The sequence below is a fragment of the Prionailurus bengalensis genome, chromosome A2 (genome assembly GCF_016509475.1).
Source record: "Prionailurus bengalensis isolate Pbe53 chromosome A2, Fcat_Pben_1.1_paternal_pri, whole genome shotgun sequence".
NCBI lineage: Eukaryota > Metazoa > Chordata > Mammalia > Carnivora > Felidae > Prionailurus > Prionailurus bengalensis.
This window is the reverse complement of record NC_057348.1, coordinates 4,121,972-4,144,464: the sequence shown is the minus strand read 5'-3', so window position 1 is coordinate 4,144,464 and position 22,493 is coordinate 4,121,972. Positions and strand designations below refer to the sequence as shown.

The following is a 22,493-nucleotide window of genomic DNA, read 5'->3' as shown; positions in this document are numbered from 1 at the left end:
TATGTCCAGGTTCCAGCGATTGGTGTGGGGTCGTCTGCAGCCCCTCCGGAGAGGGGGTTCGTCTGACCCCCCACATCTGAGGGCTTGATCTCATGTCTGTCTCCCCCTAGCTGTGGGTTGTGGGGGGACAGGAGCCCAGGCTGCCCCAATGGCTGGGCATCCCCAGGCCCGAAACAGGGCCAGACCCTACTTGGACATGTCAAAGACAGGAGCCCAGAGGGGCAACCAGCCTTGGTTGGTTCCCACAGACCAAGCAGCAGCAGGCTTCCCTTGCGCTACCGGTGTCCTATGTGGGTGGGCTGGACCTCCCTCCACACCTCCCCCCCCCCCCCCCGCAAGACCTGGGAGCCACAGCAAGGGAGCCTGTGGCCCACGTGAGTAGGCAGCACGGTCCCAGGTGCACACCTCGGCACCACACTGTGTTCTCGCTCCCCCCCCGCCCCCCCCCAGGATGCAGTTCCATTCAGGAGATCCTAGGGGGTCAAAGCCACAGGGACAGGAAGTAGAAGGTGGGTGCTGGGGAGCAGCGTATAAGGGTTTGTGTTTGGGAAGATAGAAGGTTCTGTGGATGGAGGTCAGTGGTGGTGGCACAACGGTGTGCCTACGCTATTGCCACGGGCCTGTCTACCTAAAAATGGTTAAAATGGTAAATTTCACATGATGTGTCTTTCACCCGATTAAAAGAAAAGCACAGCGGCCTGTTGAGCCAGGGGTGGGAAGCAGGGTGCGGGGGACAGAAAGCTCTGGCGTAAATCAGAGGCCCCGGCAAAACGGCCCAGGCTCAGCAGGCGGCAGGTGAGCGCCACCAGCTGACTGCTTCCGGAAACCTTAACGGTCCCTTTAAAGCTGCCCCCGTCCTCCGTCCTCCCCCCTCCTTCCCCGAAGGAAGAACCATGACTAAGTAAGCAATGGCGAGTATGATTCAACTTACAAAAACACGTGAAATGAAGAGAGACGACGCTTTAAATAAAGGGTATGTGAACAGAAACACATTTATTACAAAAAAACAAAAACCAAAAAAAAAAAAAAAACAAAACACAAAAAAACATTCACATTGTATTGAGCTACAATATGGCAGCAGATAAAAAAAATTATTGTACACAGTTTAAGAGAAACTCCTAACAGAACATACTCTTGTTGCCACGTGACAGAACACAGGAATCCAAGCGCTTAGTAGCGGCGAGTGAAGCGGGTGTCGTTGGGACGGCTCCCCCGGTTCTGGCCTCCGAATCCACCCTGCATTCCGCCGCGTGGGATCACGTGGCCCCGCGAGGCCCCGCCTGGGGCGAAGCTGCCGCGCCTACGACACGACACACACGGTTCCCGTGTCGTTCCCGGGTCCGAGGGGCCCGCCCCACACGCCCCCGTGTTCCGGGAGCAGCGCCTCCAGCGGGCAGAGGGAGGAGGTCAGTGGGGCGCCTCCCGGACCATTTGCACACCGGTGGCCCAGGCGGGCCACCGTGCAGAGGGGAGAGGGCTGAGCTGGACGGGCGGCACAACACCTTACCCTGACATCCCTCCCCGGTTCATCATGTGACCTGGCCCAGAGTGCCCGGACATACTCCTTTCGCCACCTGCGAGACGAGAGATGCTGGTCACACGGTGCCTCTGCGCACCGTGGAGCGCACGTGGAGCGCAGAGGACACCGACGCGGGGCTCCCGTGACTCCAGTACCCTTCCTGAGCCACCCAGTGGACCCAGACCCCGCAGGCCCCGGCGGATGCACACGCCGGCCGTCCTTGCCGAGCGGCGGCAGAGAGGAGCTACCTGTGCCCACATCGCTCTTCCCGTGCCAGACGGCTTCTGTCCATTCCCCCTCCCTCCCCACATCCAGCCAGTAATGAGCAGGACCCCAAGGAGGGACAGCAGAGGAAGCCGTTCCCGCCCTCGAGAAGCAGGGAGACGAGGAAAGACGGGCGTAAAGCAGGCGGAGCTGAGCCTTCCAGGCGCTCCCCCACGCAGACAGACACGTCCCCGGCTGAGAGCCAGTCCTCACCTTGCCACCTCTTGTGGTCCCTGTCTACCATGCCTCCGTCAGCAGCACCCTGCCACGCACGGTCATCCTCTATTCTTCGGCCGTGGTCCCCCCAGTCACGTCTGCCCCTTAGGAAAAGATGCCTCTGATTTGGATTGCCCCCTCTGCGCCTTGCAGAATAGCAGGCGCCACGGGTTCCGGAAGGTGGGTTTCGCGTTCTGTGTTCCCGGTCCCCATCCTCTCTCCCTGAGCCAGGGCTCCTCAGGAACACACACCGATCCTGCCAGGGGCGGGTGAGGCCCCTGCAGGTGCTGTGGGGGGTGGGACACAAACCTGGGTGGAGGAGGCAGCCCCCGGCCCTCGCTCATCCTCTTGTCAGAGCCGTATCCCCAGCCGTCCCGGGAGTCCCGCCCATGGCGCTCTGGTCCTCCGTGGCGTTCAGGGTAATGCTGGACGTGAAAGAGCCAGAACAGAAAGAAGGCTTCGGTATCAAGCTTGGATCCCAAGGCCTTGGGGCCAACAAGCTGATAACAACGACGACAGTGACAGTAACTCAGAAGTACTGGCGAGCATTCTACACACGGTCGTGTGCCACAGAGGCCATTTCGGCTTGCTCAACAGCCACATCCTCGAGGTCTGCTCACGGACAAGGGAGGAAAACTGAAGAATGTAAACAACGGAGAAAGAAACCGAGGGATGAGATCCACCCTAATCCAAAAGGAGAGACTTCAGGCACGGAAGGAGAGAAGGCGCTGGGGCCTAGTGGCCGCCCTGCGCCAGGGACAGACAAGCAGTGCACCCGGGCCCGGTGCTCTAGCCCCTAGGAACCTCCAGAACCAAACGGCCACTAGGGATCCTTCCACACTCACCCCAGACCTGGCGCCTCACCGGACCGACCACCAGCCACTCTGTGGCATGGTCTGTGGAACCTGCTGGCCTGGCCCTGTTCTACGTGCCATCGGAAGGACGGAAGGGAGAGCCCTTCTAGGAATGGCTGTTTCTCGTTCTAGGAAATGCTGTTCTCAACAAACGCTCACCACTGGCCCTTCACCCGAAGACTGCCCTGCTTGCCGGAAGGATGCCCCAAGCTTTAGGGAGCTGGTGAGGCGGCTTCAGCTCCATTGTTGCTCTCATGATCCCACAAACCCAATCTGTAGCCCTGTGGTCTTTTGCTCCAAGATCACATTCTAAGCGAGAAAGCCTAGAAAGGAGTCCTGGTAATGAAGCCTCTTGGATGGATGCTCTGGCTGCCCTGTGGCTGCACGCGTCCGCGCTTCTGCGCCTACTAAGCCAGGAGCTCGCCAGGGCCGTGGCCGGGGCCAGCCTGTCACACGGGAGCCCTGGCCACGTGTGCTTCCGCCTCCTGCCTCCACGGGCCTCGCGTTCCCAAATGTGTGTGGACACCTCCCTCAACCAAAGTGGGGGAGGTGGGGCTCAACTGTACCAGATGGACAAACACAGCACTGTTCCTTCCAGGCACAAAGCCAAAGCGTCCGGGCAGGACAACAGCTGCTTAAATGAGACCCCGAAGCCCCACTTCCATAAGGAACCTGCAGGACACACCAGCTTCAGACCACTTCCTTTCGACAAACGCAAATATTTCCGAACAAGCAAGCTTTTCTCGGCAGCCTTCCGAAGACACCGAACCGACAGAGAACACTGCACAAAGCCGATCTCTAGCTCTGCCCGGTTTTTCACAGGGTAGCCACACTCTCCTGGCCACCGACCAGCTGGTGTAACGGCTCAGCAAGACCCTGAGAGCCTGTGTTCATGTCCCCTTCTGTGTCCCATGTCACTGCCTGCATCCAGGGCAGCACCAGGGCTACTAAGGACAGCACACACAAGAGAAAACATCCTTTCAGGTTTGGGAGCGCTTCAGCCCATAGCGGCAGGAGAGAGCAGGCAGGGATTAGCAGCTGCGTGTCAGGAGCCGGGCCAACCGGTGTAGACATGGCTGTCAACCCATTTAGCCCCCACACCCTGAGCAGGGGGCAATGAGCGCCCTCACTTCAGAGTTGGGAGACACGTGCTCAGCACAGTGCTGACACCAGAATGCGACTCTGGTTCTGGTTCCGGAGCCTGGACATCTAACCACCGAGCCCCACTTCCCCAAAGAGAACCGCCAAGAGCGGGTGTAGATTCAGTCGCTCTTCAGATTCACCTCCAAGAAGAGGAAAAAGAGGCACGCGACGACCGCTCCGGAGGTAGCAGGGGACCCGCTGGGTACGGCCAGGACTACGAAGTCCCCAGCCACGCCCTCAGGAAGCGAGGAAGGAGGGCAGACAGAGCTGCGCTCCAGCAGGGAAAGGAAACTCACGGGCAGCAATTGTGCCCCCACGCCGCCCTGACCACAACCTTCCGGAATTCCTCCCCGCACCCCCCGATATTCCAAGTAAACCCACTAAAGAGTCAGCGCGATGTGGAGAAATTCTTAATCTAAACGTTCGACAAGTAAAAGAAGAAACTCCAGCATATTTTTTAACACGTGAGTCCTGCAAAGCACGGGCCCCTGGCCTCTCATGGGCTGAGCTGTGCAGACGGTGACGATGGAGCCCTTCAGACTCACCCAAGGCTCCTTAGACATTGATGCAGATACGGCATTTAGCTACTTCGCTATTCAGAAGTGAACGAACCTCAGCTGAGGAGGGAGACAGCACGGAGACAGAATCGATTCCACGGCAAAAACCGTGGCTGCAACTCAAGTTTCTGACTCACCTGTCCTTCTCTTTCTCCCATCATGGATCTTGAACCTTCTCTCCTGAAAAAGGAAATTTAAATGAAAACATAAGAAGAGAAGGTAGGTCGGCTAGACACCCCCTCCCCCAATAGAAAACATTTCCCAAACCGAACCCAGGTTATTCACAGCCTGAAGGTCTCAAAGCCTAGAAAGGCCAACCCTAGTCCTTCATCATTCAGAACGAGAGGAAAAGAGAATTTGTACAAATGGGCAGGGTCATTGGGAGCCTGGCTGACCTGTCGACAGAGTGGTCAGGGTAGCGGCCCCGGTCCCTGTGGTCAAAGTCATGGAAACGGTCCTGGCGGTTGAAATCAGAATGGTAGCGCTCATCCAGAGCGGCCCGCTTTGCTTCCGGCCAGTAGGCATCGTCTCGCCTGGAGGGGGAATAAAGAAGTGATACAATTTCTCCTTCAAGTTCATAACCTTTGCGGAGCTGGTGAAATGAACCCTCAAACCGTCCCTGGCTCCTATCATTCCACAGAATGAGAATTAACTTTTTCGTCTTTGCTACACAAGCCGAGAGGGGCCAGTAGGGTGATGTGGGATCCGACTGAAGGACCCCCTTCTATTCTATCCAACAAGCCTCACTTGACCCTAAAGAGAAGAGCTTTGGTTTCCCTAACAGGAGGGGACGCGGGCACACCTGCACACCCGCAGGTCGCCTCCGGGAACAGCACACGGCCTCAATCTACCAGGACAGCAAGCGAGAGTCGTGACCCCCAGCTCTCCTCAGGGCACTACCTCTTTTCCTCCAACGTGGACTTAACCCAGCAAAGACACCAGTGGGGGGACGTTGAGAGGCACCTGAAATATACTGTTTCAAAATCATGCATGACCGTAACGGACTCCCAGCAGCGGTGTTTTGCACAAAGGCATCAAAAATCCTAAAAGAGCTTAAAGGCCCTCGAAAGAAGTCTTGCGGGATATTACACACAATCCACGCAATATCCACACAATAGAGGGAGGAATACAAAACGTGGTTCTTCCCGAGTGGCGGTGCGTGCGGAAAAGCCGGTCATATCAGTGCTGGGATTACCACCCTGGACTCCCACCAGCAAGGACTGAAACCGGGCCCATTTTTCACTGGGGCTAGCGTTGGAGTATGCCCAAGTCACGTCGGTATGTCCAGGGAATTAAAGTTAATATCACTGGAAATGAGCCACAACACATGGCTACGATGACAAAGCCTACACGGAGGCCCGAAGGAAGTTTCTTCCGGTCGCGGGTCACCCCCCTCGGCACTTGACTCGCATGTGGCCCCGGGCTGAAGAACTCCCTTCCCTCGGGGGTTCTGTGCTAGGACTTGAACGTGAGGCTTTCGTAGGCGCTGCTCTACCCATTTCCCCGTTGACCCCTAACGATCTCAGGTGCCCGACGAACAAAAGGACGTCAAATCGAGCTGTAGCCCGTACGCGTGCGGCCTCTGAAACGAGAATCTCGCGGAAGCGCGACGTGGGGGACCCTCACCCGATCCTAAAGGCCACAGGCCGCCTCCGGGGTGGCGGCTAAGGGCAGCTAGGCTCACCGGCCGTCCACGTCGTAGGGCCTCCGCACCGCGGGCCGCCGCTCCTGCTCGTAGCGCAGCTCCTGCTGGCGCCGCAGCTCCTCGCGCTCGCGGTGGATGCGCTCCTGCTCCCGCCGGCGCTCGTGCTCCACGTGCATGCGCTCGCGCTCCAGCCGCTCCCGCTCCATGCGCTCGCGCTCCAGGCGGTGGCGGTGGAAGGCCAGCCTCTCGCGGGCGATCTCCAGCCGCTCGCGCTCCTCCCGCTCCCACTGCGCCTGCATGCGCTGCTCCCACTCGCTGCGCTCGCGCACCCTGCGGGAGAGCAGCTGCTGGAGGGGCCGCGGTGCCGGTGGCATCACCCGGGCAGGCGAGCGGCCGGGACACGGGAGCCACGGCTCCCGCCCGCCCGGAGCGCGGACCGGCCCCGGGAGCTGCAGAAACGCGGCCCCGGGGCCGCGCCTTCCCGACCGGCCAGGGCGTCGGTGCGGCGGCAGCCCCGGGGTGCCAGCACGGGCTCCGCCGCCGGCTCGGTGCCCCCCAGTTCGGTCCCCGACCGGCGGGAATCAGAGCAGAGAGGCACGGGCACATCGGGGCTCCTCTAGGATAGGAGCTGAACCTCACTTCCCGAAACCTTTTCTGCAGATCAACATCTGATTCCATGAAACAGTCCATTAAAAATAAGAAACAGAACACACTTGCCACAGGAAATTAAGTCTCGGTCAGGACCTCTTGTCCCTAAATGAGCTTCAGTCACCCCGGGATGGGGCGAGTGCACTAGAATTGAAATCCTGACGATGTTTGTAAACTCAGAGGAGTTTACCGACAGGCAGCCCGTGGTGGCCGAGCGAAGGGCCGGGGAGCCCGCGCAGCCCGAGGGCGCGGCCAGCTCTGCTCTTGTTAGGGACACCAGCTACACCCCAGCGCATTTCCTGCCAGTCCCTGTACGTGTGACACGGAAGACAGTGGCCACGTTGTCCCCTCTCCACCCGTTGCTACGCCTTTACAGACCCCTACTTACACCGGCAGAAACGCATACTCTTGCCTCACTGCCGGGTTTTGGACAAGAATGGCTACAGCCTCCTTGATTAATGCGACACGTCCAGGCCCTCCCACATCCGCCTTTACAGGTTGAGGGCAAGGGTTCAGGAAGGGCCCCGTGGAGCGGACAGGCCACGGTTTATACAAGCAGCACCCAGAGGCAGACCTTTTGATGGTCTCCTAACTTTCACAACCTCACACAATCGGAGGCTTTCTCATGCACAAGTTCCTCTAGGGCAGGTCTGGAGAAGTGGCACTTCTAGGTCTGGGGCACTAGACTTAGCCGCGCGGGCCTCCGCGGAATCCCTCTCCAGGGGCCGCGCCCCCGTCCCCCACACTGGAATGCACACAGTGCACCCAACCAAACCGGCAGAACCAAAAACTGGTCTCGCTGCTCTTTTCACGAGCGCTACCGGTGCCCAGTGAAGCCTCCCTTCGTCCTGAGTCCTGGGGCACCTGACCCATCCCTTCTGTCGACTCGCTCCTGTCCGTTTCCTAGCAGGTTTTTTTTGCCTCCTTACATTTACTTCACATCACGTTTATTCCCATCCCTCGTGGATCTTTCACGTACAGACAGAAGTTACATTTTCTCTCGGTCAACCTCTCCTTCTGGCCCCCAACTCTTGAACGCACCAACTTCCGCTGTATACGGGTGTTGTCAGCTTTCGTGTTTGTGTTCTGTCACCAGCTGACGGGGACTGTTTTGTCACTGACGGGAGCTGCAGACCCAGAGGGCCAACCAAAGGAATAGCCAAGTGACTTGAAGCTATTAAAGGATGAGAGAGCCCATCCTTTTGTCCCTGGTGAGAAACGTCACTACTGACATATGAAGTCCCCACATGCGCACGGGTCAGCTCTGCGGCCCTACGTCACTTCAACACAAGGGCCCTTTGTCCGGCGCCATCCCTGCGCAGCAGGAAGCTGTGAGTGCACGCACACCAGAAAGGCCGTGCCTCGCCCCCTCTACTCATTCTTACTCTGCCAGTTTTACGAGCGCTGTTTATTTTTTCAACTATAGTTTAAGAATTGTTTCTTTGTAAAAAACTGTCATACAGTGTGTTCAGTACTGCTTGTGTTTAGTTTTTAAAATTTCTGGAGACTTTTTCTTTAGCTATTTTAAGGATGGGGACATCTCTGCTCTCTCCCTCCGTGTGTCCCACTGTTTCTCTCCCTTCCAACCGCTCTGGGGACACACCGGGTGTGTGAACCAGCACTGCTAGGCATTTCAACTCCCTGCCGTTACCTCCCAGAATCATCAAGAGATGGGCCTATCTGCATGAGAAGATCATTTGAAAATAACCACAGGATGGAAGAGCACAGCAAGTCTATTGAAGGCCAAAGGAGCAACAGGGTTTAAAGCAATATCCCACCCACAGGGGGCTCTGAAAATATGCCCCCATGACATGGTCTGACTAGTCCAGAGACAGAAGCAAACCAGGAACACTGCTGGACATGGACTCACCTCCGGGACTCAGAGTCTCTCGACTTCCGAGGCTCTTTGACTTTATCAAAAGACACAACAGACCGCTTCTCTCTGCTGGCCGATTTGCGATCCTGGCTCTTAGAAACCTGGTTCACCAAAAAATATTCACGAGTTAAGGTAGAAATGACAACAGGAAGAATCAGGCGAGTCCACATCCAAGCATCCAACACGAAGATTGGAAATGAACGTTAACATTTAATGGGACAACCAGTTAACAGGGTGTGAGACTTCATGTTTTCCTGACCATACTTAAAAATCAAAACGTCATCACCATGCCAAAATATCCAACGAGAATTTTCTTTTCTTTCTTTCTTTTTTTTTTTTTTAATTTTTTTTTTTTTGACGTTTATTTATTTTTGAGACAGGGAGAGACAGCATGAACGGGGGAGGGTCAGAGAGAGAGGGAGACACAGAATCTGAAACAGGCTCCAGGCTCTGAGCTGTCAGCACAGAGCCCGACGCGGGGCTCGAACTCACGGACCTCGAGATCATGACCTGAGCCGAAGTCGGATGCTTAACTGACTGAGCCACCCAGGCGCCCCCCAACGAGAATTTTCAACAGGGTCAAAATAGAAATATTATCTCTCTAAAACTTTTTAGATGATGAAAACCAATTTTTTAAAAAATGTATTTACTTATTTTAAGAAAGAGGGAATGAAAGCAGGGGAGGGGCAGAGAGAGACAGGGAGACAGAAAATCCCAAACAGGGGCTCGATTTCACAAACCGTGAGGTCATGACCTGAGCCAAAACCAAGAGTCAGACGCTCAACCAACTAAGCCACCCAGGTGCCCCAAAACCAATGTTTTTAATACTTGGTCTTCTTCATCTAAAATAAACTCCTTGGAGGGACGCCTGGGTGGCTCAGTCGGCTGAGCGTCCGACTTAGGCTCAGGTCATGATCTCACGGTCTGGGAGTTCGAGCCCCGCGTCGGGCTCTGTGCTGACGGCTCAGAGCCTGGAGCCTGTTTCAGATTCTGTGTCTCCCTCTCTCTCTGACCCTCCCCCATTCATGCTCCGTCTATCAAAAATAAATAAACGTTAAAAAAAAATTAAAACAAACTCCTTGGAGTGCCTGGGTGGCTCAGTCAGCTGAGCGTCCGACTTCAGCTCAGGTCATGATCTCGTGGTTCATGGGTTGGAGCCCCACGTCGGGCCCTGTGCTGACAGCTCGGAGCCTGGAGCTGCTCCGGATTCTGTGTCTCCCTCTCTCTCTGCCCCTCCCCAGCTTGCACTCGGTTTCTCTCTCTCTCTCAAAAATAAGTAAAACATTGAAAAAATAACATAACATAAACTAAACTCCTTACTCTCAACTCTTTACTCCTTTTCTTTTCCTTCCTAATTAAACATGCAGTGAGTGCCCAACCATGGCTACCTCTAGTATAGCAGAGGATTCCTGATTTGTGTGACTGCGTTATCTTTACGAGATCTACCCATCTTAGCCCTGGAACTCATACTTCCATTTTGCCATTTTCCACTCATTTTACATAAAATAACTGTAAAAGAGGTCGTCACATGTACTATAACATGTGCACAAAAATAAGCACGCTGGAAGTTTGCAGAACTGGAACACTGGCTTGCAATAGCCAAAATGATTTGCCATCTCACAGCACAGGGTAACATGGCAGGCCTGAGGCTGGCGCCTGGGAACCTGGCATTCAGAGTGTCTCCAGCTGACAGTCCCAGGGTGGTCACTGTGCCTAGACTGTGCCCACTGTGGTTTCTGCTCAACACCTGCTTTCCTCTTAGAAGTCACGAATTTCGGTATATATCTAGCAGAACGTCTAGGTAACCAGCCCCCAAATAACAACCTTGGGTGCTGACACTAACAGGCTAACGGGCTTCCCTGGACAAGAGCATAGGCCACACGAAGGTGAGGGCACGAGGGAGCCTGCACAAGTCCTCTATGGACTCTGTGTCTTTTCCCCCATGACTGGGCTGTGTATCCTTACTGTACCACTATAGGCAATCTTAGCTGTGAGGACCATCACAGGCCAAGCCCTGTGGTCCTGAGGGTGAACTGGTGAATGTGGGTGGTCTTGAGGACCCTGGCCCCATATCTATCCAAGTTGCAAGACCCAAAAATTGAAGTTAGGGACACTGACAGCTGCCTAAGCCCTCACAGCAGGCAGAGTGAAATGGTAAGGACCCAAGACAGGTACTTTGTGAACTGTGTTCTCTGGAGCATCTGCGTGGACAAAGAACACGGGACCGAGCCCAAGTGGAGATCCAACTCAGAAGGGCATGAAACCTCAGCTGGGTTACATAGGAGTTTAGGAATGTGTGATGGAGAGCTGCCACCACTTTCAAGGGAGACCATGAAAATGGCCACCTACATGTGGATTCGGGTGGGGGAAGCCAACTATTCCCATATTTTAATTTTATGAGACAGTGCTCTAACTCTGTCATGGCTTTAGTTCACATCTGAACTTTAAAATTAGCTTTAGGTAATAAGAAAACAAAAATTCTCATCAGAACAAAGTTACGCGCAAACAAAAGCTTTTAAACTCTTTCCGTTTTGGGGGGCAACTGGGTGGATCAGTCACCGGAGATCAAGCGTCCGACTCTTGATTTTCACTCAGGTTATGATCTCATGTTTTGCAAGTTCGAGCCCTGTGTCAGGCTCTGTGATGACAGGATGGAGTGTGCTTGTGATTCTCTGTCTCTCCCCTGCTCTCACTCTCTCAAAATAAACTTTAAGAATAAAAAAATAAATAAGTGAAAAAAGAGAAACACTAAATACTCTAGTTAGAAAATTGATACTCACTCTCTCTTTGGATCCTGAAGTCTTGACACTAATAACAGGCACCCCTTTAGATTTATCCATCACTACGGTCCGCTCGGTTCCTCGACTTCCTACAGAAGAAAGGAGTTGTGTAATGGAAGAAACAGAAAACTCCCAGATTAGACAAGAAGGATTTCTCTCTATGGAAAAGAAATCTAGTATGCACTGCTGACAGCAAACCGTAAACCACAACAGCCGGGAACAGAGCACAGGGCGACATCACCAGTGACAGTACCTGATTTTGTGGTTCGAGATCGTTCCGAGGGGCCAGGTTTCTGATCATCTTGATCTTTACTCTTTTCTCCGCTTACGTCTTCACCCTTCTTAGTGTCCTCTTTTCTATCAGCTTTATCTTCCCTCTTGAGGTTCGCAGATCTACAAATGACATCCCAGAACAACAGACGCACGTTACGTCCAACATTTAGGCAGCGAAGCAGCCACGACGAGACCCTTGCAGTGAGCGCCACGTGACCAGGAGGCTGCCTGGGCGTCAGCGGGACGAGGCCCGACAAGGGGAGCCGCCTGCTCTCCCCAAGCACCCTGGGAAGAGGGGCTGAAGGAAGGAATCCTCTCAGGGAGCTACTGAAGGTGAACCCCCTCCACCAAACGTCAGTATAAACTAAAGGAGGGGGAGGCCTTGCGGTCTCCCTGTCCGTGGAAAACGTGCAGGATGTGAAACGTAGAAAGGCCATCTTGTCCACAGTTCCCTCAGACAAGAGCGATACCTGTCACTGGTGCTGGACTTCTCCTTCTTCCCCTCACCCTCTCTCTTCTCAGAAGTTTTCTTCCCAGTCGGTTCATTTTTCGCCTGAAAAAAAGAATCAAGTGCAAGTATTACCTTATTTCCTCAAAGGGTCACATCCCAGTAAGAAAACCACCACTTACTTTTTCCACGGAGATCATCTTCCCGTGGAGCTCTGTTTTGTGCAGGTGGTTAATGCATTTTGTGGCCTCTTCTGCTGTGGACATTGTAACAAAGCCATAGCAGCGAGCTCCAGGACTCCGGGCATTTGTCACAACCTTAGCGCCCACCACCTCAAAGGAAAGCACACGAACGGGACTCAGACACAAAGCCCCCACTCACAGACCCCCAACACCCGCTGCGTGAAACGCACAGGACATCCCCGTTCACGCTGCTTTCCTCTGATGCATGAGTCCCGGCACCTGCCCTGGAACGAGGACTGTGGGCGACGCCCCGTCGCCCAGTGCCTGACAAGTGGCACATGACAACTAGGGAGGATGACGCTACTGCCTCACTGGGACGACTCTGCGGATCTGCTCCACTTCCGGCCGTTCCCTCTGGGGATCAGACCTCAGCCGTCATTCCGTTAGCCGTGTGGGCAGTGAAGCAGGAAGACAGATGTGCACGTGGAGACTGACGTAAGGACGCTAAACCCATCTTACTCCGAGCGATGACAAAATTCAGTAGGAGAGGTTTCTGGCACCAGAGCCACATCTCCGCACACTACTTACTTCTCCCAGTGACCCTGGCAAGTTAAGGTTAGGCACTCTGGCTCAGGGGAGGTCCCACATAAGCCAGTATTCACCCTCATTATGCCACACGGACACTCAGACCCAAGAGAGTTTCCGAGAGGGCTGTCCCTACTCAAGGACATTAAGCTGAGAACGAACCCAAGACACTGCAGGCTCCAAGGTGACATGTCCCTGCTGAGAGTACCCACCTGGGCCACAGGGGAATCGTGAAAGACGCCCACCACACATTACCGAGGCCCAGGGAATCATTAGTTATTTCTACAACCCCATCATATTTAATTTCACTCTTTTTGGTTCCCAGACATCGATAACCAAAGCAAATACTATTGGTTTTCTCCGCTATAAATTATTGAATCCTTACTATAAACAGAGGCCTGTGCTTAAGTCTCACTCTGGCTTGCCCCAAAAGCTACCTCTGAGATAATGAACCCTGGATGCAGCAGTTTATTTAGGAGGTGAATCTAGAAAGCACATGGGGAGGTGGTGAAAAAGAGAAGGGAAGAGAGCTAACGCAGGTACTCTAAATCAAACACGGAACCGCAGCCGGCCTGGAGGGGTGGGGGAGGCGGGTGCCTCTATCCATCATGGCCACCGCTCCTGGGCTGAGTGAGGAGGGGAATCAGGAAGAGAAGTGGCCCGGCTGTGGGTGAAAGCAGGCGGGCTGAGGGACACGGGCCGGGGCACCAACAGCTCTGCAACAGCTACACACGTCATCCGAAGGAGCCAGCACCTCTGAGGGCCCTCAAGCAGACGGGAGCTCACACAGGGGAAATGACGTGCTCCCGGCCACTCGACTGTGAGCAGCAGAGCTGGGCCCACAGCTGCCCAGACCAGTCTGACCCTAAAGGCCCTGTTTACAACCCCTTTCTACAGCCTCCCTCCAGTTCCACAGTGACCACCATCTCGCAGAAGTGCTGACAGCACCTCCCTGCCCTGCCCTTTGCCACCACTGCTGAAGTTGAAGACTCAACACCACAGAAACAGATTTAGAAAATCCTCTAAAATTTACGTGGTGGCTTTGGGGCCCGGGAAAAGGGAGAAACAATACGGAGCAGGCGTGGGCTCTGGGAGCTTCCACCTCTCTCACCACGAGCAGTGGAGGGACAGACCCGCCACAGGCTGTGAGCAAACATGAGCCAAAGAACGGCACGGCGTCGTTCAAAGCAGTCCCCGAGAAGGGATAATCATCTGCACGTAAAGGCCGTACTACATTGGCTTAAAAACATTTTCTCTCCTCGATGACCCCTTGGTCTTACCTTCCCATATTTGCTGAAAAGATTCTTCAAATCTGTGGCTCTGGTGGTAGAAGAGAGTCCACTAACCCAGAAATTTCTACCACAACTGCTACGACCTATTTCAAAAGAAAAGTCTGGTCAAAACCACCACACTCACGAGATCCTGAGTCTTAAAGACTAAAGTCATTCCAAACCAGACACTTCCCCACTTCTCCCAGATGCCAGCACAACCCAAGCCGGCTAAGACAGGAGGGCCTGCCGCATCCTCACACAACGCTGGGAAACGCACACCAGGTCTACCAGGGTGGTGAGCAAAGCCAGTTTAACAGCATTGAACCAGGGGCTATCAGGAACGTGGGAGGTTGGTTCACATAGGAAGTCGCCAAATGGCACTAGGCAGCCCGGTGGAGTGGCTTCTTGCCCATAGAACAGCTGCTATCAGGATGAACCCAATCCAGATGCTTCTCCTTCTTGTCATATATACCGTATTTCCCACCTATGCTTCATCTGGATTTCTTCTTCTAGACTGCTAAGAAGGAATCCGAACCAACAAAACGTCGTCTCCATTAGCGATTTTAATAGAGAGCGAAGCTGTTGATAAACCTGAGGTACCAGATAACCCCACGATAGCTGAAGTCAGAACATTTATTCCCATTTACAAGTATCACTGAGGCTAAGGAAGTCTGCAAATCAGAGGGCCGGTCAGGATCGATGAGCTCAAAGTGCTCCCTCGAAAACAAGTGTCTGCTTCCGATCGACAGGTTAACTCTGAGGACCTGGCCTGCCCTCTATAACCCAGAACCTACAGATGAGTAGCAGAGGAGGGGAGAAAGGCTTCATGAGAGGCCCCAAAGCACATCTGGGAAAGAAACACCATATGCAACGAACCGGAAGCAGATACCCCACTGCTGCCAAGGCCCAACATGCTCCAGGAGACTGGGGTCGCCCCGGTGACCTACCCTTTTCCTCTTTGGAAAGCCTTTTTGTATCCGAGTCATCTTCGACAGAACTAGAGACAAAAGATAATGTCACTCCAGAAGGAAGCAGCAGAGAGGAAACAAACTCAAAATTATAAAACACGTGCTGAGGTTGCATACCTACCCGAAATTTAGTTCTGAAAAAATGATACCCCGACAAACTTGTATTGGAAATCTGACCTAACCATAAGATTTCAGACCCATAGGAGTTAATTAATTCTGCTGGGCTAAAGATAATTAGGAAGAATTAAAGAAAACAACCATGATAGGTTGAGAAAAGAAAAAAGATTATGTAATCAGTTTAAAATAAAGAGAAATAAAACATCGTTTAGAAGTAAACTACAATTGCATCAGTCTGGCTGGCCAATTGCAGAAAAAACAGCTTATGTGTGTCATTAAATGACCAATGAAAAGGAGATAGCGTCTGGTCTAAAACTGAGAAAAAACAAACCTCATTTTCTGATCAGCGCCCTCACTGGCTGAGGACTCTTTAGGAGCCGGAGGGACTTCATTACAAGCTTCAAAAGCAAACTTCTTCACGTCTTCTTTGCTATCTCTGGGGTCTGGGCTTGAGGCTTCCTGGGGCGCTTCCGCGACCTCCTCGCTAGAGGCTTCCGTGTGCTCTGAGGCTTTACTACTCTGCTCAACTGGCTTCTCTAGCCCTACAGGCTCACAGTCCGTCCGCGCGCCATCGCCCGGCTGCTCCACGGGCTCCCTTTTCACTACCGCTAACAGGGTGTCTGCCCTGCTCGCCTGAGCTCGTGCTGTTGACTCGCTGGCCAAATCTAAGTCACCCTCCTCCGGATGGGCGCTGCCAAAAAGGTCCTCTTCCTCCGCAAGCTTTCTGTCTGGCCCCACGCTACTTGTATCCTGTGCAAAGGGCTGCTCCAGCTCGGAACCTTCTTCTTTTACTGGCTCAGATTTACAAGTTTCCCCCAAAATGTCGAGTATTTTCTCATTTTCTACGGATTTAACAGGAATAGAATGGCACAAGGTTTAATTACCAGGGAAATAAAGCAATCACAAATGCGGAACCGGCACGGCTGCCACGCTAACACGAAGAGAACCGCTAGCTACACAGAGATTGGAAAACCCGCGGGTACACAAAGTTACACTGGTTACACTACCTGCGCTCCAACCGACTGCTACAGTAAGCCGCTACGCTACATGGAAGAGAAAAGCATCCCAGAGATTTAACCCCCAAAACCTTCTGGCTGATTCTTGACAGTCTTCATTCTGTCGTCGTTTACATAGAACTCTTCCAAATTTAGCTTCCAAAGTCCAAGTTGCTTAACTGAATGTATCACCATTCACTGAACAGCTCAATTTCCAAATTTCTTTGAATTTCTTTTAACAGAACAGTCCAACATGAAAACCAGAATCTCTTCCATCGGTGATCTGAGATATTTGCAGTCCAGAAAGTGAACGGTATTTGTTTGGAATTCTCATGAAGAAACTCTTTCCTCTTCTGGAATCCAGTTATGTCTCAATGTTTTAAAACGCATCTCCCTACAGCTACCTGCACTGCCTGAATTAAAAACCACAAAGTTAAGACACTGCCCAATATCACAAGATCTGTTTTGTGGGGTGCAGAGGTTATTAGCTCTTGAGAGGCATGCAAACTCTTTCTACATGTTTAAATGCCGTTTACGTTTAAAAAGGCATGAGATAGTCTCATCTCACCAATACAGTTTGTAAAATGAGAAGTCAGCCACTTTCACAGATCTGGTGATATGGCTGGGTTTCCAATCTCTATGATCCTGGTATGTTCTGGATCGTAAACCTTTAGAACAATGTATACTACAGTAAGGCAACTTTTTAAAATTAAAGAATTTAAATTAGAGAAGGTGGAAAGCTAGAATGGTTCCAAACCCCCGCTGGTAAGTTTTTCATTTAACAGTACCTGGCTCCAAGGATGGCTCTTCAATTTCCTGCAACAAAAAACATAAATAAGATTGTGCCAGATGAACGCAATCTAGTGCATTTACACTGGAAACTAACTAAAAGGGGGATTTCTGAAGTACAGACTAGGAAACTCACAACTGCACCAGGTGGAGAACCTGCTCGCGCATTCAGGACAGAGCCTGCCCTCAGACACGCCACCTCCCTCCCCTCCGCCCCAAGCTCCCCAATGCAGGCTACTCTCCAGGGGCCTCGGCCCTGGTTGCGGATACTGTTTCTTTTGCCTTGTTTCCCCAGCACCTGGCAATCGTATCACTTTCAGTGGTGATGACATCATCACGGGCTTGTCGGTCCCCCTAGACTGAACTCTTAAAAGCCAAGAGAGCGGTGTTTTTGTCTACTTGTGGCGTGTAACAGAATGCCTGACATTTCACTCAACGTAGCGCTAATTTCTAAAAATTCAGAAGCGTGAGGGAACATAGGTACAGGTGGTTGGACCTCTGTTCTTAGTTCACGTGGTCCTACTACCTCACCTCTGCCTGCCTGTCACTTGAGTGCTGTCCAGCATTACACGCTACTCCCCCCCCCCTCCCCGCTTTTCCAACCAGTGTTGCCACGGGGCCCCCTCTAATCCCTAAATATCCTCCAAACCCTTCCCAGAAAGCCCTGTCCGTCCAGACCATGGCCACTCTTCACCTACAACAGCATCTGGTCTCACTATCCCTTCCCCATATGCCTGCACTTTACTGCCATGGTGAGCATATGGTTCCTCGTGGCCTAAAGCCTTCAGCGATAGCCCCCACACCCTCTCCACCCCCCCCCCCCCCCCCCCCCGCAGGCCCACGTGTCCCCGCCCCACCCCCAGGCGAGTCCTACACCTCCCTCAGCACTTGGCTTGGGGGCCATCTCTTCATAGAAAGGCTTCTCCTAATGGCTTCAGAGGCTGCCCACTATGGAAGAGCCCCTCTGTCAACATGCAGTCCTCCACACTGACATTCCCTCTGCGTAAGGCCCATCATTCTGGACTTTAGGCAATACTGAGGAGCACCGACTAGGTTCCACGCACAAATTTAAACACCTCTCACACACACTCTCACACACACACACACACACACACGTTAATCAGACAATCCTAACAGGTTGGAACTATCAGTATCAAACTTCTTTTCACAGACAGGGAGACTGGCACAGAGTGACTGACAAACTTCCTCAAGGACACACAGCACAGCCAGAATCTAAGCAATGGCTATGTGGGTGGGAGTCCACACCAGTCCTGGTCTCTGCTCGACCCTGCTGAGGTACTTCCCATGGCGAGGAAGGGCTCCAGGAAGATGGTGACCACCCTTTCTTCTCATTCATCTCTGTATACACACCTGACACATGCTTGTGGGATGGAGGGGAATGGTCTGCACCTCCACTGGGAACTAGTCTGCCATCCGGGAAAGCACTGTGGAACTGTTCACTTCTCTGTTTCGTTTTATGTATTTTTTTTCATGCAACGTACCCCACCCTGGGAATTAAGCCTACAACTAGAGCCAAAGATCATCCTAGACAGAATTCTCTCCTTAACTTTCTCCAGAAAGAAATTAATGTACCTCTATTTGTCTCGGAAGGGTTTATATATTTTCCACGTTAACATGGGAGTCTTTGACCAAAAAAACCCCAAAAACAAAAAACTAGAGCAAATGGCAAGACCCGGCTCCTCCTTTCCTTTCGGAGCCAGGAAATGGGTGGTATCACTTTGCAGCTGGAGCGAGACATTAGGACTAAAGGTAAACTGGGCTCCACCGCACTTTCTTGAGGTTTGCACCCTCCTCGCAGCTGGGATTCTGGCTTGCCAATAACCACCCTTGCCCCTGCCTGGCAGAAGCAAATGGGGATTGTGTCTGAAAGACGGCTTCTAATTAAGCAGTACAGGTAAATGAAAAATGACACCAAAAAACCCCAAAAAACAAAAACTGGCACATACTATGTTTTTATTTCCTTGCAAAATTTTCCAATGAAAATCAGACAGCTACCCAGATAAGTTTATTCCAGCAGTTTTTATCTAGGCAGGCTTGCTGAAAAATTAAAAGGAAACTCAAGACCCACATGTATGTAAATCCTACCTGAAAGTCAGTCCACATCTCATTTGTTCTCATCTAAGATTTAATATTTACACAGACGATACAGTCAAGATGATAGAGTCGTCAAAATAAAGCTCTGCATTTGCTGTGAGAAAATTCCCGTAGACAGAACCAGAGCCCCTGAGGTTCCACCCTTCCCAGCTGTGATGTCACTGCTCTGGCCACCCCACCCCTCCTGCATCCTCATCTGGACCCCGAGAATCTCTCCTAGGGAGGGAGTGCTCCCCTCGGCCCCCCCACCCCCACCCCATCTCACCCAACAGAGGACACCACCCAGAACAGATCAGACAGGTGGTCTTTCCTCCGGCAATGAAACCAACAAGACCTTCCCAAACGGGCCCTCCTCTTGGCTGTACAGAAGCCACGGAGCTTGAAGGGGAAGGAAAGACGAGGAGTCCTTTGCAACAGGCACATTGTACTTGGAGACAGTGGAAGGTAAAACCCTCTCTGAAGGTGCCAGAGGGGCAAACACACCTCACAATGCCTTGTACTTAGCAGTGCCATACAACATCTGAAGTGGTTGCCAGAAACGCTAGTCTCATCTTGGATTCTAAAATTATCGAGACATACAATTTACCTGCAATATAGTGAAGTCAGATGATGAAGTATCTAAGTTGTTTAGAGTTTCTTTGTCCTCCATCTGCAAAATAAACGAGAATACAGCTTATGTTGTCAATACAGGGTAACCCAACGGTACACCCATACAATGAAAAATAACAGCGATGAAAATCACTCCTGACACAGTGCAGGAATCAAAACAGCATTATAGTTTGACTTCACCTCAGTTTAAAGAAACATTCCAAGTGTATATACCTGCAGATAGAGCGTGAAACCCACTAAAATGGTACCAGTGAGGATTTTAAGACACGAGCCAAAGGAAAAAGGAAAAACAGTAGGTTTAATCTAAAAAGAGATTAAAATTAGGTAGTATAGACTCTCCCAAGTCAGTCGGAACCCCAAGTTCGGGGGCTGCTCTCCCATGAACAATGTCCAGAACCAGACTGTGGGACAGATTCTCAGATTTCTCGGGCCGCCACTTCTCCAAGCCTGAATGCTACGGCTACTGAGCCTGCTGCCCCAAGGTGGCTCCGGCCTAGACTGGGATGGATCCCTTGAGTACCTGACTCCTAGCCTCATCAATCTCCAAACTGGAGTGTGGGGATAGGAACATAGGACTGCAAAGTCAGGTGGCCCAGAGGCACCTCTGTTGGGGAAGAACGACTGGTGGACTGATCTTCTAAGAGGCGGGCTCTACCCAATAAGGTGGGGGTTCCCCATACACATGAGGGAGATCCATAAAATTACTGGGCGAACCAAAATAATCTTAACTGCTTGCCATAACACCCCAAGCTGGTTATGTTTTAGGGAGGACAATAATGTTTCAAGTATTTGCTAAAGAACACGTACGGCTATTACGTTTATCTGGCTAGGAAGCCACCCTTGCACCACTCCTTCCTTCCCGACGCAGCTGTCTCCAGATCGCCTGTGTGTGCTCCCAAGAGTGCAAGACCATCTGTCCTTTCTCTGCACAAGTGGCCACACATTGTGTACCCTGCCATAGCTTCATTTTCCTCTTGGAGATTGTTTTAATTCCTATATACCTAATTAGTTCATATACGTGATTACATTAAAAGTAATAACTATAATAGCGGAAGGGGTGATAATCTTTCACACCGACAACAGCAATGACCCTATGGTGCGGCTGTATGCTGGGCACTGCTCTAAAGCAGGGTCAGCAGACTCGTCCTGTCAAGGGCCAGCTGGTGAATATCTGAGACTTTGCAGGCCAAACGGTCTTTGCCATGATTATTCTACTGTACTGTTGGAGAAATCAACCACAGAAGACTGTCCCCAACAGGAGTGGCCATGTTTCAACAGATCTTTGGCCAGTATGAGGACTTTGGATCTAAGCTGGTAAGAAACATTTATCTTTTCAATCTTCCCCAAACCAATTATTTTTGCAAGTGAGGTCTAGAGAGGTTAACTAACTCGCCCAAGGTCGCACAACAAATTAAGTGGCAGACCTTTACTGAATGGTCTTAGTTCTTAAACTATACCACTTCCATCAATCATAATTACTTAACCATCACTGACAGACACTTGAGACACTTCCAGGCTTTTGGGACTGAATGTATTATTTTCTAATCAGAGAGGAAAAACCAACTTCAAGAAGCAGCAACTAATAAGGAAGGGTAAGTACTTCATCTCACTGCTCTAGCGTTTGGGGTACTTTTGAGGAAAGCCACTGAATGAGACTCACGCCAAAAACTAAAATTATATACCCTATTTGTATCAAAATGAGAGTCATTTCTCAGAATCACACTTTCCATTCCAAGGACAGTCTGCTACCTCTAAGGATACTCAGGATCCGTTCCACTAGCAGAGAACAGAGGTTCCTTCCCTGAGGATGACTCAGGAGGCACCCACCAGAAGACATCTGAGAACCACTATAGAAAGGAGGTGCCTCCCAGGAACCCACACATAAGCATTCCTACCGAGATGCCTCACATCTTCTAATTTTTACCGCCTTTTCCATCTAGTCAACATTCATCCTCACAGAAATACAATAATCTAATAAATTTTTCGCACCAAGTCAACACGGCGTAGGAGTTAAGCACACGGACTCTGTCATCAGCCTGGTCTTCTTACTCTCTTACGAGCTATGTGTTCTTGGATCTTTACCTTTACTCTCCAATTTCCTCAAGGAGAAAATAGGCAAAACGTCATTTACATATGTCCTGTTGTGTCAAAAAGATTAAAGGACATCATGCCTAATGCCTAGCAGACAACGTTCAATAAAAACACCCATTACAACTGTATTATAATTTGATTTGTTTCTAACATGAAAAAACTAAGGCTTAAAAACCGTCAAAGCTTATTATGGAAGGGTGACTAGAAGGAGGGTAACCAGACGGTTCTTTAACAGAAAAAGACCAACTTTCAACCTGTATTTTGGTATTTTTGAGGCTTCTGAACCATATTACCGTAGACCAACCTCCTAGAATAGGAAGGTCTTGAATAGCGCCCCCGAATGTTTAAGACTGCATTATGCAAATAAATAGCACCTACTCGCGTACCTCACCAAGACACTACTTTTCCAAACGAAGTGTGTTTTCAGAACTGTCTGAATTTTACACGTGAACAGACGAACTGGTTTTAAAAGGACCCAATTCCAAACGCAAACCTTATCATCTACCAAGATATTTGAGGAACTGACGAATCCTGGTACATCCTAGATA

At 51.5% G+C, this 22,493-nt stretch overlaps 1 protein-coding gene across 2 annotated transcripts in view; it reads right to left on the bottom strand.

The window, feature by feature from the left end:
• Positions 1-967: 967 nt before the first annotated feature.
• SAFB (scaffold attachment factor B) overlaps positions 968-22,493 on the bottom strand; it is a 37,206-nt gene continuing 15,680 nt past the window's right edge. The window contains exons 5-21 of one of the 2 annotated variants that reach the window (XM_043586303.1): positions 19,832-19,894; positions 17,130-17,157; positions 15,678-16,188; positions 15,209-15,258; positions 14,271-14,365; positions 12,406-12,555; positions 12,246-12,328; positions 11,756-11,895; positions 11,503-11,591; positions 8,717-8,823; positions 6,238-6,528; positions 4,949-5,086; positions 4,691-4,733; positions 2,309-2,424; positions 1,997-2,097; positions 1,508-1,574; positions 968-1,300 (exon numbers count right to left, since the gene is read on the bottom strand). In XM_043586303.1, the coding sequence (XP_043442238.1) occupies positions 1,171-1,300; positions 1,508-1,574; positions 1,997-2,097; positions 2,309-2,424; positions 4,691-4,733; positions 4,949-5,086; positions 6,238-6,528; positions 8,717-8,823; positions 11,503-11,591; positions 11,756-11,895; positions 12,246-12,328; positions 12,406-12,555; positions 14,271-14,365; positions 15,209-15,258; positions 15,678-16,188; positions 17,130-17,157; positions 19,832-19,894 (2,202 nt within the window). In that variant the 3' untranslated portion in view covers positions 968-1,170. Of the gene's footprint in view, positions 1,301-1,507; positions 1,575-1,996; positions 2,104-2,308; positions 2,425-4,690; positions 4,734-4,948; positions 5,087-6,237; positions 6,529-8,716; positions 8,824-11,502; positions 11,592-11,755; positions 11,896-12,245; positions 12,329-12,405; positions 12,556-14,270; positions 14,366-15,208; positions 15,259-15,677; positions 16,189-17,129; positions 17,158-19,831; positions 19,895-22,493 lie in introns of both variants that reach the window. The other variant, XM_043586302.1, reaches the window with a different exon arrangement.